Source organism: Anomalospiza imberbis, chromosome 1 (genome assembly GCF_031753505.1).
Source record: "Anomalospiza imberbis isolate Cuckoo-Finch-1a 21T00152 chromosome 1, ASM3175350v1, whole genome shotgun sequence".
Classification (NCBI taxonomy): Eukaryota; Metazoa; Chordata; class Aves; order Passeriformes; family Viduidae; genus Anomalospiza; species Anomalospiza imberbis.
Window position 1 is genome coordinate 53,443,887 of NC_089681.1, and position 13,563 is coordinate 53,457,449.

The 13,563-nt window shown below is 40.0% G+C and overlaps 1 protein-coding gene across 3 annotated transcripts in view; it reads left to right on the forward strand.

Annotated features, from left to right (window-relative positions):
- The window catches only part of LDLRAD4 (low density lipoprotein receptor class A domain containing 4), a 277,773-nt gene that overhangs the window by 97,384 nt on the left and 166,826 nt on the right, over window positions 1-13,563 (forward strand). For all 3 annotated transcript variants that reach the window (XM_068192975.1, XM_068192995.1, XM_068192966.1), the window contains one exon: window positions 3,488-3,945. In XM_068192975.1, the coding sequence (XP_068049076.1) occupies window positions 3,906-3,945 (40 nt within the window). In that variant the 5' untranslated portion in view covers window positions 3,488-3,905. The remainder of the gene's footprint in view (window positions 1-3,487; window positions 3,946-13,563) is intronic.

Consider the following 13,563-nt stretch of genomic DNA (forward strand, 5'->3'; position numbering starts at 1 on the left):
TTCTGTTTGCAATTCATGTGAGGTTCAGATGGTGGTGTCTTTCTCAGGACCAAATCTGAGAATGGTGGAGAAAAAAAAAAACAAATGGATTTGATATTTCTTCTAGATACTCTGTTGTGTAAGTGCACAGTAGCCAAAAATCCTTAGAGCACAGCTGCATACTTTTACAGCACAGTGGCTTGCTCTGGTTTGCTTATGAGACTCATAATACTGCAGAGTAGATGAATGAAAGCAGAAGTGGAAGCAGAGTTCTTGTTGCTATTGGAAAGAAGGCAACAGATGGATCAAAGAGAAAAATCTCTATTCTTTCTAGTCCACATTTTCTCTTGCCATCTAATCAGTTCCCACTGGGGTCTCTGCTGGTTGCAAAAAAAGTTTCATCAAAGATCACACTTTATTGTAGTTTTATCAGTATTGTTTATTCTCTCTTTTTGAGATATATATTTTCACTTTTTGGGCCCTTAAGCAGGTTGGTTCAGCATTTCTGCACCACTCTGATAGAAATGGATAAACACATGGCTTCACTGGAGTTGGCTGAGCCATACTGAAATGTGTCAGCAGAGGTCCTGACCCTTTCCAGGCATGCAAACATGCCAATGTGTTGGGAAGCAAACATAACCCTCCTCCCTTTAAACATAAGCTCAGCTTTAGTGGAAAATTTCTGGACAATGTAAAGTACAATAGAAAGGTTGTAGCTCTACCTGCTGTTTTAACTAGAATTTTCAGTTTTCCTTATTTGCTGTGGTATAATTTGGGATGCTTTGTCATCTTCACCTGGATGCACTTGTAATCTGAGAAACCTATAGTTGTGCAAATGTGACTAATTAAAAGGATCCTAATGTGCCTAATGAAAAGGATCACAAATAGGTCACGTAGCTGTAAGGGAGAAGTGTTTTATAAGTACTGAACTTGATTTTGAATTGTGACAAGGCCCAGCAAGTGCTAAGCACTGCACAGGCTTGCCCCAACATCCTGCTCCAGTTCCTTCCATCCTGCCAGCCACTTCTGAGTTTGTTATCTGGCATGGGAGAAGAGCACTTTTGCAGTGATAGAAAATGCTCACTTAGAGCAATCAAGAGATACCAGCATCTGCTTTCACATGAGGCCTTAAGGAAGGACTTAAACCTGATGCAGTGCACTGTCCTTTAAATGTTAAGGTCTGAATAAACTCTTGAAATGTTTTGGTGTCTTGTAGTGTTGTTAAAATTACATCTTTCTATCTGAAGAAGCAGTGGTTACTGAAAGTGCCTGTGTTGTAGTGTTTCTTCAGCACTACTGGGTTCTTAACTAGTTTAGCAGAACTGTTGAAGATGTGGAGAATAATTATTCTTTTAATAAAATATTAATTTTCAGTAAAGTGAAAATACTTTATTCTTTTAAGAATTAGAAATTTATTATATCTAATATATATAAATAAAATAGGAGAATTTCCCTGGATGCTGACATATTACTGCACATCTCTTGAGCGTTTCTAAGATGTGAAATGAAAATGTTGAAAATAGAAGCATCAACATTTTGGATTTATAGACCAAAATCAAAAGTTATAAGACTGAAAATGTAAATGCAAATATGGACCTCCTCTTATAAATATAGAGGAAATGCAGGCCTCTAGAGAAAAAGCTTGGGAAATGAGTGCAGCATCCACCTATAGTCATTATAGAATAATTAGCACAATGTTAAGACCCAAAAGAACTATATGCTGCTGTGTATGTATATTATACTTGCTCAGTTATATATATTTTAGAATAAAATAGCCTCATATGAAATTGTTATTAGTTGCATAGAGCACTTCAAAGGGTTGAAAAAGTATCTCAAGGACCTATATAATATTCAGGAATAATGGCTTTTTAAACAGTATTCTAAAATTCTTTATGCAGTATTTTCTGATAAAAGATACTACACATATTTTTTTTCTCTCTCCCTTAATTTCCACTTTCTTCTCTATTAGGTTGAGATGTTTGGGTAAGAAATGGGGAAAACACTTAAAATCTGTTCTGTAACCTTATTTGATCCGAATGCAAATGACTAGATTTGAATACAAGTAACTAATCAGTCATTCCTGTGCTGTGTGTTGAGACAAAAACATGTGTTCTTCAGTAATAGTGGCATTACAAAATCGGGGGGAAAAGCAATACCACTGAGATTCATCTTTGCTCACAGCTAGCTTTCATTCAATGTGTTGCAAGGAAAATGACATTCATCAGGTGTCAGGCTCACTTGGTTTCAGTGGCACACTTGAAGAGAGATTCTTTTTGTCCTTCACCCAAGGTGAATCTTCTCTGCAGTTTTGGACTCTCTGGGATATTCAGACTTGTGCTTCAGGTATAAGCTCATCTCTAGATCTTGCAGGTCAGGGTGAAAGGTGACGTGGGGCTGGGGAGCAAGCAGTGCATCATTCCCATCTGCTCCCTGAGCTGGCATTTGCTCTGTTCTGCAAAGCAGCGGCTGCTGGGACTGCCATACTCTGACATGGGCTGCTCTAGCAGGTAGACCTTGGGTCCAGTCCAGTACTGCAAACCCTGGCTAGACTCATCATCTAAAATCCATTAGTAGGTCCTAAGATCATCACAGATATATTTTCAAACTGCCTGTACCACTGAGCTGGGAGATAGTGAGCCAAGCATCATGATGAGGAACGGGGTGGCTGGGGAGTGAGTGGGTTCTCCTCCAAGTCCTCTTTTCTTTCTTCCTTGTTTTCTAAAATAATATCCTTAAACATGTGCCTGTCTGCTGGTCACCTTCACTCCATTAAAGTAATTGTTTTAATAAAGTTTTTAAAAGCTGGACCTGGAACAAGCTGTAGTTTTCAGTGAGCTGTAAGTATCCATGCTATATAGCAGTATCAAGTAAAATACACACCTTTCTGCTGTGCAGCCTGTGGGTGTTTTTAACCTCACTGAATATCTGAAGACATCTGAATTGTGTCCTCTGTGTTACAATTGAGATTTTTAAAAGATAATCGACAGCAAGACATACAAAGTTTGGTAATCGACGGGAAGAAATGCAGAGGTTTTTAACTGCAGAAGACGGTAAGAATGGCATATATAGTGTTGGCACACAGCTCTCTCTCTTCCTGCTCCAGAAAAGGAGGGAAGCAGCTATATGAAATGCTAATAGTTTCACTGTGGTTTTGAATAGACTAGACTTGAGAGCCTTGAGTACTTTTCCTTTTCTCTTTTAACTGCAATTTTGTTATTGTATTGCTGCCCCCATCTCTGCTAAATATGGCTTTTGAAATGTAAATCATATCATGTTCTCAGAGATGCATATGACACCCTCAGCACTGTTCCTCTTTGCACTTCAAAGAGCTGTGTGGTCACACTTTGCATCTCAGCAAAATCGCAAGATTTGCCTTCTGAAGATCTCCTTTAATGTGTACAATCAATCCCTGATAATATATTTTGGGTTTTTGTTCCCTGGAGTCTGTTAATTTTAGTGTTGCTACAGGTCATCAGGAAACATAATCTCTTCTTTTTTAATTTCTCAGTGAGCGTGCCTGAGGGGAGAGGAACACAAGAGAGGAGAGACAATTGAACATCGTCATTGGCCGAGACCTGAAAAAATGGTGCTGGATGAACAGAGGATTAGAACTTAATTGTAAAAGGGAAGTGAAGCCTTGACAGGTGATTTGCTTCATTTTCACATTCATCATGGCACAAATCCTCTGGCTGGCTGGTTGATGGGACTGTCCAACACTTCTCCTTAGTTTCAGTGCAGATCCCTTCTGCTTACACATTGAAAGACCTGGGAGCAGGTGGGAACTGGATGGTGCCAGTTACAGGAATGGAAAGAGAAATGGACTCTGACGAGCTAAGATGGAAGTGACTTGACAGCAACAAGCTCAGCAGTTGTCTCCAGTAAGGACAGGTTGAGACGGGAATCTCAAGCTTCTCTGGAAGAGCAGTATGCAGGAAGCTGGTTTTCAGGCCACAAATGCTTTCACAGGTAAGGATTTCTGTTCTAGTTCCACTCATATTCTTCAGACAATTTACTGGAGTTCAGAAAATGAATAGGTCCTGACTGTCGTTAGCATCTTGTAGTACTTTCAAAAATAGCTTAAATAGTTTTTTTAAACAATTCACTTGAAGACCAGTTCAACACTTGTATTAGCAGTGAGGAGCACAGTTATCCATGTTTCTGCCTTCAGAAATGGATGGCCACAAGCCTTGGGGAAAGTTTATCTCAGCTTTCCTCGTTAAAGTACTCATTAACAGCTTAACCATGAGTAGTCTCTTGGGTCAGTATAAAATGTAGTCTGAAAAGTTGCTCTTGTGCTCAACACAGGAGTTTAGTGAGGCTGCAGGATGGAAATGGTTCATGTCAGGAGGCTTCTCAGCAACATGTCAGTGTTGAGCCTTATCTTGTCTGCTGGATCACATCTCTGGGCAGAACTTGCCAGGCAGCCTCTCTTTGTACTCCCCACTCCGCACCACTGACCTGCTGCAGTGCTTGAGGTGGCTAAACTGGAGGGTTTAAATGGTAACTGTTTCACCTCAGTCTGGTGTATTTCTCTGTAGATGGATTAAAAATAATGTAATGAGAAAGAGGATGCCACGGTGGTGTGACTTTCTGAGGAAAGCTCCCTCTAGTGTAGAGTCTGCTGGAGTTCATTTAGTGCTTTCCCTGCATGGGATGGTTTCTGATTTGAGAGGCAGGAGGAGGAAAAGAGGATGAGCAGATCCTGCTGCTTTGTTTCCATGTCTCCCAGCCAGCTGAGATGCAGCAAAAAATGCATAGAAAATCAACTGGATATTGCTCTTGTTTTAGTAGGTCTAGATAAGGGATTAGTACTTTAGTGAAAACTAGTGATGTGCAAGACATTTCTTTTTCTAATATAAAATATTTGCCTTTAGAAGGAGTTTTGGCTGCAGTGGGGTGTGATTCTGTGTCCAGCTGTCTGCACCAGCACAATGGTTTGGAGTGGTGGTGCAGCTCTGAACTGTCTCTGTTGCCTTGCTTTGATTTACAGCCTGGTTTCTGTGCGTGTCTGTGAGACGTGTCCTGAAGGAGAGGAAGCGGGAAGCTCTCCTCCACATGTGCTCCAGTGCTAATGCGAGATGTGAAATCTGGGACAGCCACAGGGCTCTCCTTCCTCTGTCTAGCCAGCAGCACACTCCTAAAGCTCCCCACTGCTATTCTCGTCCTTGCTGCCCTCTGTCAGTCCTCAGCTCTTCCTAGGAGTTTTTGTCACTCTTTTGCTTTCCACCAAAATTCCCAACTGTGAGGATATCTGCTCTCTTCCTTAACCTGGCTCTCTCCTTTGCTGGAAACCCTAACACCCTTGCATTACTATATTATTTTCTGTCCAGTTTTACACACTTCTGCCACTGTGTCTGCTACCCCTTAGCTCCCAGAAGTTGGCACTGTGACCAGGGTGCTTGGGCAGGGGTGTGTCGAAAAGCTGGTAACCTCATGACTGCTGCTGGATGGAAAACACCTGGCAAGCAGAGCTGCTTAAAATTCAGAGAGATGAAACTGGGGTCCCTGGAAGCCCAGGACAACAATCAGACAGTGGTACAACCCAGCAGATTCAGACCTATTTTGGAGACTTAATGGCATGAAGATTGCTTGGTCTCCTGTAAGAAATTCTTATATTCCTTTGGAATTGCCCTTAGGTAAAGATGTTAATAAACATATTCAAATCTTGGCAGCTGTACTAAAGAATTATTAAACATTAAGGGGCACCAAACATTCAGGAGATTTGTTAAAGAAACAGATTGAATTATATTTCCTTTGTATGAGGAGAAAACTTCCAACTTGTATCAAATTGATATCTGTATTTACTTTTTGGAGATCTTTCTTGTTCCTTATTAGATTTATATTATGTACTCAGCAATAATAAACAGTGGGTAGGTATGTATTTCTCAGAGAAATCCATCGGACTGTGCTATGCTAATTTAAGAGATGTAATAAGAATGTAATGGCAGCTGCATATGGTTGCTCCTCTGATCCTTGCTGTAGTGCTCCTTTTGTGTTGTTGGAGTGCCAGTTTAGCTGTAGGAGAGAACAATATCTGCTATCAGCAGAGGAGGCATGGCCACATGAGAAGGGAGCTAATTTGTACAAAAAAGCTTTGATATCTGAAGCCTGTGTGGTGTCAACACTGAATCTAGACATGCTAAGTGATTGTTGCAACAACCAGAGTAATAATTTCAATTTACAGCTGACCAGAGTGCTGGCAAAAGAAGCCTGGGAGGACAGTGCCTCTGTGCAGCCATGGTCAGAGTATTTCCTAAACTTCCTTTCCACATTGCTATTTGCTATTACCTGGAAAGGTTTGCAGTTAGGGCTGGGAGACATTTTGATCCTGACTGTACGCTCATTTTACTGGCACTGATGCCAAAGATTCCAATTTTTTACAGATGGCTCTTGTCCCAAGAGATGGGATCATCCAGTTTTATTATGTATTACCAAACAATAGCAAACATTTAGAATATTTTCACTTTACGTGCTAAATACTAAATGCAGTAGATCATGTAAGTATAATAGGTTCAGGATTACAGAATGTAGAAAGGAGAGTGGAAGGGAAGTGCTCCTAGGCTTGATTAGGAAAGAGATGGCTGAGCCTATGATGGTAAAATGCAATTTGAGTGGTAGCAATCAGGAAAGAGTGAGCCTGTCATTCTTCAGGAGCTGAGAAAAGAGAATTTGAGAATAAAAGCAATAGTATGAAAGAAAGTATATTGCATTGAGCTCATAGAACTGATAGGTAATGTTTCTTGGGATACAAACCTGAGAAATTCTGGCAATTTTTAAAGGAAATAACTTTCACTTTCCCAGTCAAAATAAAGAGTAAAAAAAGCCCAGATGAAAGGCATTCCAGTAAAACAGGGTAAGAAGAGATAAAATTATATGATCTGATAATTGAGGACTCATTCTGAAGGTGGAAACTCAATATGTTACTGGAGATGAGAGTAAAAGAAGATGAGAAAAATGCAAGGGTCAAATCAGGCAGCCCAGTTCACAGAACAAGGTACTACTAATAAAGGGTATGATAACAAAGAAACAAACTACATTTTCAGTAGTAATAAGAGGAAGACCTGGGCTACTAGTTGACAGGGAATTACAAAATGTCAGTTAAAAAACTCATAATCTGATGGTGCAGAGAGGATTGAGTAATTAATGTAATTTTCTGTATAATTCTTTGCCTAAAAGGGTGATCTGTAACCAAGTGGAAGGAAAAGAACTGCAACCTTTAGAAAGGTAAGAATTCCAACTAGAGCAAGAACAGATTATAAACTAATGAGATAGGATAATGGATGTTTTAGAACAAGATGGACTTTATTAAATTCTCTCTTCAACATAGGGTGAAATAGCTGAAGCAATCTCTGAACAATTAGTGGCTACACAGGAGAACATTTGGAGGACAGTTTAGGTTCAAAAAATCTGTGAAAGAGCAAACACTGCACCTACCCATAAACTCTTCTGGGACCTTCCCAGTCCCCCACTGGAGTAGCTAGTTATCTTATATTCTTGGAGAAAAAAAGTTTGACTCAAATAGTCAACTGAATTTTTTAATAATTAGCCTGTAGATAATAACATGATAAATAAATTTGCTTGGATTTTTTCGCCCAGAAGGTACCTTGTCAGTAGAGCCTAATTTTTCTGTAAGTGAAGAAATATATTTTGATTTTTTGAAGTCTTTTCAGCTTCTCATAAACAAGGTGGCACAATGGGCTACAAGGTGGGTACACAGTTGGCTGGAAAGCTCTTCTCAGAATAATTACTAGTGCTTCACAGTCAAACCAGAAGGATCTGTCAAGTGGGATTCTGCCCTGGATTGCCAGAAAATATTCAGTATTTTAATTTTAATTAATGATTTAGATGATAGAATCTGCATGCAAAATTTCCAGATGACACCAACCAGGGGGAAGATGTAAACCCTCTGAGCACAGGATTAGAATTCAAAATTAATGTGATATATTGGAGAACTGATCTGAAATAAATATGATGCAGTTCATCAAGGACAAGTTCTAAATTGTGGTTCAACAGGAATAATTAGCTGTGCAAATCAAAATGTAGAATAACTGGTGAGACACCAGGTCTGCAGAAAACAGATGGGCAGTTGCAAGAGTTCAGAAAATGGATATCAATCAACAATTCTATGCCACGAATATTATGCTAGAATATATGGACAGGAGTCTGCCTGCAAAATAATTTTTCCACTCTACTTGGCATTTGTGTGGCTGGTGTACTGATTCTGCTCTGAGCCGTGCTCTGTGGCCTACTGAAAGCATCCAGAGAAGAGCAGAATGAATGGCCAGAGGTCTAGACAACATGACCCCTGGGAACTGCAAAAAGGGTGTTTTTCAGACTAGAGCAGTAACTCTCAAACTTTCAGAAGATTTTTTTCCCTTGGTTGCCAGAAGCAGCACAGATTTGTGTCAGGGCATGTCTGATGCACTGAGGGGCATGACAAGATGTGGCCGTGACACAGCCCTGCTTTGGTGTGATGGTCAGAAGGACCTTCTCACTTGCTCACAAAGTTCTGTCCCTTCTGCACTGGCCACTCCTAGTGCCGTGCCAGTGCTGGGATAACAGTGGTGGCAATTCTGGACAGCCAAGGTCTGTTTTTAAAATCAGACACTTCCTTCACTAGTGTGTGTTTTGAGTGCTCATTTAGGAGAACAGTGTGATTCTGAAGTCTGCTCTCCATCACTGGGGAGTGTGTGGCACAGAGACGTCCAGGATGATCAAAGGATAATGGGAACACTGTGGGATGGATTAGGAATCAGTCTATGAAGCCTCCTGACCTTGCAAGGTCAGCCTAGGTTCATCAGGATTTTATTAACTCCATCTCAGCACAAGCTCTGTCAGACCTGGGCTGACTCAGAGGCATTCCTGCCCTGTGACCCTCAGCACTGCTGGAGGGATTATTAGTTCTGGCACTATGGAAACCAGAATAAATAGTAAGAGGTTGCTCTGTGCAGTGGGCTGCTGCCTTTCAATCTAGCACTGACTTTTCCTGTCATCTCCTGATCCCATTCTGTCATAGCCACATATCTTCTCCCTCACACCTTTCCCTGTGGAAGTGATGGCACCCTCAAATCTTTCCGTAATCCCTCGCAGCCTTATGTCTGAAAGTCATTGTCACCGAAGCTTGACCTTGGGCCATATCCAGAGAGACCAGGTTACTCCCAAGGAGCAACTTCTCAGCTTGACTGGCACTCCCACAGGCCCTGCTTTAGGAGAGAAAGAGAATTCATCTTTTAGAAGATCCTCATGCTCATAGAAACACAACTTGGTGGAGCTTCTCCAGCGTCCCCACCTCTGTGCTGTATTTCTTGGCACACAGGACTTCTGCTGCATTTCTTACTGTGTTTCGTGCTGTCCCAACCTCTCTTCACCTCTTCTCCCATCAGTGCCAACATCTCTCTCTGTATTGAGGCTCCTTAATCCCTCTCCATTTGTACATTTGATTTCACTTCCCTTCCAAATTCCCTACTCTTCTGGTAATCTTCCTGCTTTTCCCTGCTTTCCTTCACCTTTGTTTCCAGATGTTTCCCACTTCCAGACAACTAAGTGCAACGTAATTCCAGGTTGTGTAAGAGCCTCTCTCCCTCTTTTCTAGACTCAACCCTTCCTCTCTTCACCTGCCCTTCTCTGGGTTGAGTGAGTACCTTTCTCCATTTCCCATCTCTTCCACAGTGGCTTCTGCTGGTTTGTGTGGGACCTTTCTTTGCAGGAAGGCAATCTGAGAAGCTGCCATCCAGTCCGGCTTCTCTATCTGCATCTTGTATTGCTTAACTGCCTGCATTTTGGGTGGAGATGTCTCTGGTACAGGGGTGGCAGTGCCAGAATAGGGAGGTTCCTTGAGGGGACTACATGGGAGACCAGATAAATTGCTCCAGCAGGTTGCATATGACCTAGTTGGCCATTATGCATTTAGGGAATTGGAGAGTGAGGGAAGATGTGATAACCATTTAAAAATATATGGAAATTTCATGTAAAGAGTAAAGTAATAGAAACTCTTTTCTAATTCTGCTGGGGATAGAGTACAAAGTAACAGTCAAGCTTATTGTAGTGGAGAGATTGAGGTTAGACATTAGGAAAATCTTTCTAATGGTAAGGATAGTTAAGTACTGCAGCCGATTGCCTGGGGAGGTTGCAAAGCCTCTGTCACTGAAGGTTTTTAAGAACAAGTTAGACAAATATCTGTCAGGAATGGTTTATGTATAGTTGTTTTTGCCCTGGGGCAGGGGAATGGACTTCATGAGAGCACTTTCAGCCTTACTTTTCTGTAAAAATGATGCTCTTATTGCTGGTTCCCTGGATAATAAATGTAAATTTTTAAAGTTAGTAACCCACCTGTACTACTCTATCATCTCAGTGTTTAAGTAGATTCTGTTGAGCTCTTGGAATAATTGATAAAAAATAGATTAGGAGTCGTGGGTGTTTAAAGTATTAACTCTTTGCTGGAATATTACTCCATTGCTTTCCTTATAGCTTGGCCTTGTTTAGACGTCTTATTTTGGGGGCTGTGACATGTTTCTATGTCTGTGCAACTTGTATAAAAATATTTTCATGTTACAGAAATGCTGCATCCATTCTTCCATTTCACGGTATGCAAGTATTTTAAGAAACACTTTTGCCACTCTTAGATACTAAGCATATTTAAAAGGTAATTTTAAAGAATAATCAAAAATAGGGCAAAGCCAAATCAACAATCCCCTGAGGTTGTTTTCTTTATTGTGAGCAAAACTGATCTGTAACTGGTATATCTGCTGCTGAATGTAGCCTTCTTCCTCAGAATTATAATTGAGGTTCAATGTAAAATAGAAAAACAGGTTTGAAATGTCTTATATTAACTATATAATGTAATTAATATTGAAAACAGTTGAAAATTAATTTATACATTAATACAGATCTCCCACATTGCTGCTGTCATTATTTGCATGATTTTCAAGTACAGATAAACATTTCATTTAAAAATTCAGCTTGAATATGTAGCAGGGAATTCTCACCCCTCTCTGTTCCAGTTTTGTTTTCATCTGCTTCATGAAACTGGTCTGGCCTTACTAAAATGTCTGCAATTTTCTTATCAATTGCATTCTTATTTATGAATTTTCAAGGTTACTGTGTCATTCACAGACAGCTCTGACTGTCTCTTAGTTCTTGTGAGAAACAGATTGCTTTTTTGCAATGCCCCTTACTCCACACAGGTAGTAACAGATCACATTCCACTGTATTCCTTAGGTATTTTATTTAGGGTAAGCAATTTTTGGAGTACAGATAGTATTCTCAGCAAAAGTACATGGAAGAAAATATAACCATGGTCTCTAAGAGTTTGCCATGCAAACATGTTACATTCAGTAACATTCAGCAGTACTTTAAGTATAGTATTGCATTGTTTGGAAGTTTCCTCTTCAGGGTTAAAAACTTTATTAGAATTACAGAAGGGTGTGAAACCGTGAAAATGGATTTGAGAGCACTGTTGCCACCTGAGACTGATAGCTTTTGGTCACAACATAGTTCTTCTGTTGTCCTCATGATCAGTGATTAGAACAATAATGCTTTCTGCTTTAGGTTTTTCTTTAAGCCTAGAAGGCTGGCTTTTAACTTTTGATCCCAAACTTTATGTGGGTGACAATGTTTTCTTGTTTGTTTCCTTTCACCTCAAGGAAATTCTCCTCAAAATGTCCGGTTGGAGAACTGCTTAATCTCCAGCTGGCCAGATACTACCTTTGCTTCTTGAACTGTGACAGTCCTTATGGAAACAGAGGGACATGTCACACAGGCCAAGGATTTCTCATTTTAAATGCTTCTCCTTTTAAATTTATATTTAACTGGGGTACAAGACCCCCTTCCCTGTTTGCTTGTTTTAGTGAAGTACTACATCCTTTTCCACTTGCTAAGGGGGACAGTTTGGGTGGCAGTCACTACCAGAAGGTAGTGCCATGTGAAGCCACCTGGAGGTCAATGAATAGCAGTCAAAAAAAGGCAGAAAAGAAGCCAATCAGACTCCAGAGGAAGTGCAGTGGTGTGGTGCCCTGTGAAGCAACTTGAGGGCTCCTGGACTTGGAAAAGGATTCTCCACGGACCTGGAATCGCAGACTACTCCATGATATAACATCATTCATATCAAGCAACATCCTACTTAGTCTGATACGGGAATATTTAAAAATTATTTTAAATTAAATTTTCATTAATTTTTGATTTAATTAAAATTCCATTTAGATGTCCTTTAATTTTCAGTCTAGGTGTAGTTTTGAGTACATGTGTGTGGGCCGCTTGTTCTGACAATCCAGAGTCAAATGAAAAGCAGTGGTTTGGGCACACCAGAGCAAAAGAAGGTTCAAATTGAGAGAAATATCTTGGCCAATGCTAAAATTATTTTATGAAGTAGTGTATTGCTGGAAATGGCAGACTTCTTCCCAAAGTGGGAGGAAATGCTCCAGCATGTTCAGGGAGGATGTTAAACCTGGATCTTCATCTTTGACAACCATTTTTAGCAAATTATATTCAGCTGTAGCATTGCCATTTGCAAAGCTGATGGTTCTTTGGAAATGCCCATCTGCCATTTCTCATTTCTTAGTAGTACATGTCACGGTGCCTTCGTGTGGTACAACTTAGTCAGCCAAATGGCCAGTTCCAGAGTGAATATGACAATAAATTTAGCTGTAAATATGCTATGTTTCAGTGCTTAATCATAATAAAGGCAGACTTTTTGAAAGGACAAAATGCATACATCGTCCCTCAAGTAAAACGCAAAAAATAAAAAGTGGTGAAAATTGATTGTTAAATTGGCAGTGTATGCTTTCTGTTAATTCTTTCTAATTAATTAGGTAGGCTGCTTTTGAAGTTTTTTTAATTTTGGGGGAAAAGAGGCAGTCTGGCTGTGCCCATGTCTGGCTGAGTGTATTTTTACTGCTGAAAAGGCCTTTTACCTTTTTCTGCTGGTGGTCTCCAGCAGTGGGAGTGGGGCTGCCTCCTTGTCTTGGAGCACCAGTGTGAGGCAGGCTAGTAATGCATTTTGTTACAGATTTAAAAGTGCTAAAAGAGAAAGCCTAAGCCACAAATCAGTGCAAAGCTACTGAAGTGCTTGTGGGAAGCTGAAGAGATACAGCGACTAATTGGAAACATAAATGCTGTTAGAAAAAAACCCCAATTTTATTCATGTAAAAATTATGCAGAATATTCCCATGCACTTGTCTTGAGGTCAGGTGAAGTTTTGGTCTAATATTTTGTTGTTTGGTTTTTCTGTAATGTCAAGCAGGCCCATTTGACTTGATATTCTCTCAGTTTTCTTTTACTGCCAAAAAAAATACTATGGATTAGTGTTATGTTTATTTGCTCTGTGCTGTAGTAATACCTATACAAATCAGAGACTGCAGTCTGCTTAAACAGAGAAGTGAAAGTTGACATTACAGGATAAATGTGATGGAAAAGCCTAAAAGTTACTGAGGAGAAGGTAAATACCCTGTATACAGATTAAATGCTACATTCACTTTTCTGATATTTACAATTTATTTATTTATTTATTTATTTATTTTTACAATTTACTTATTTTGCTTTTTAGCTAAAGAAGCCAGGAGTCACGGGTATTGACTTTGTGCTAGGCCT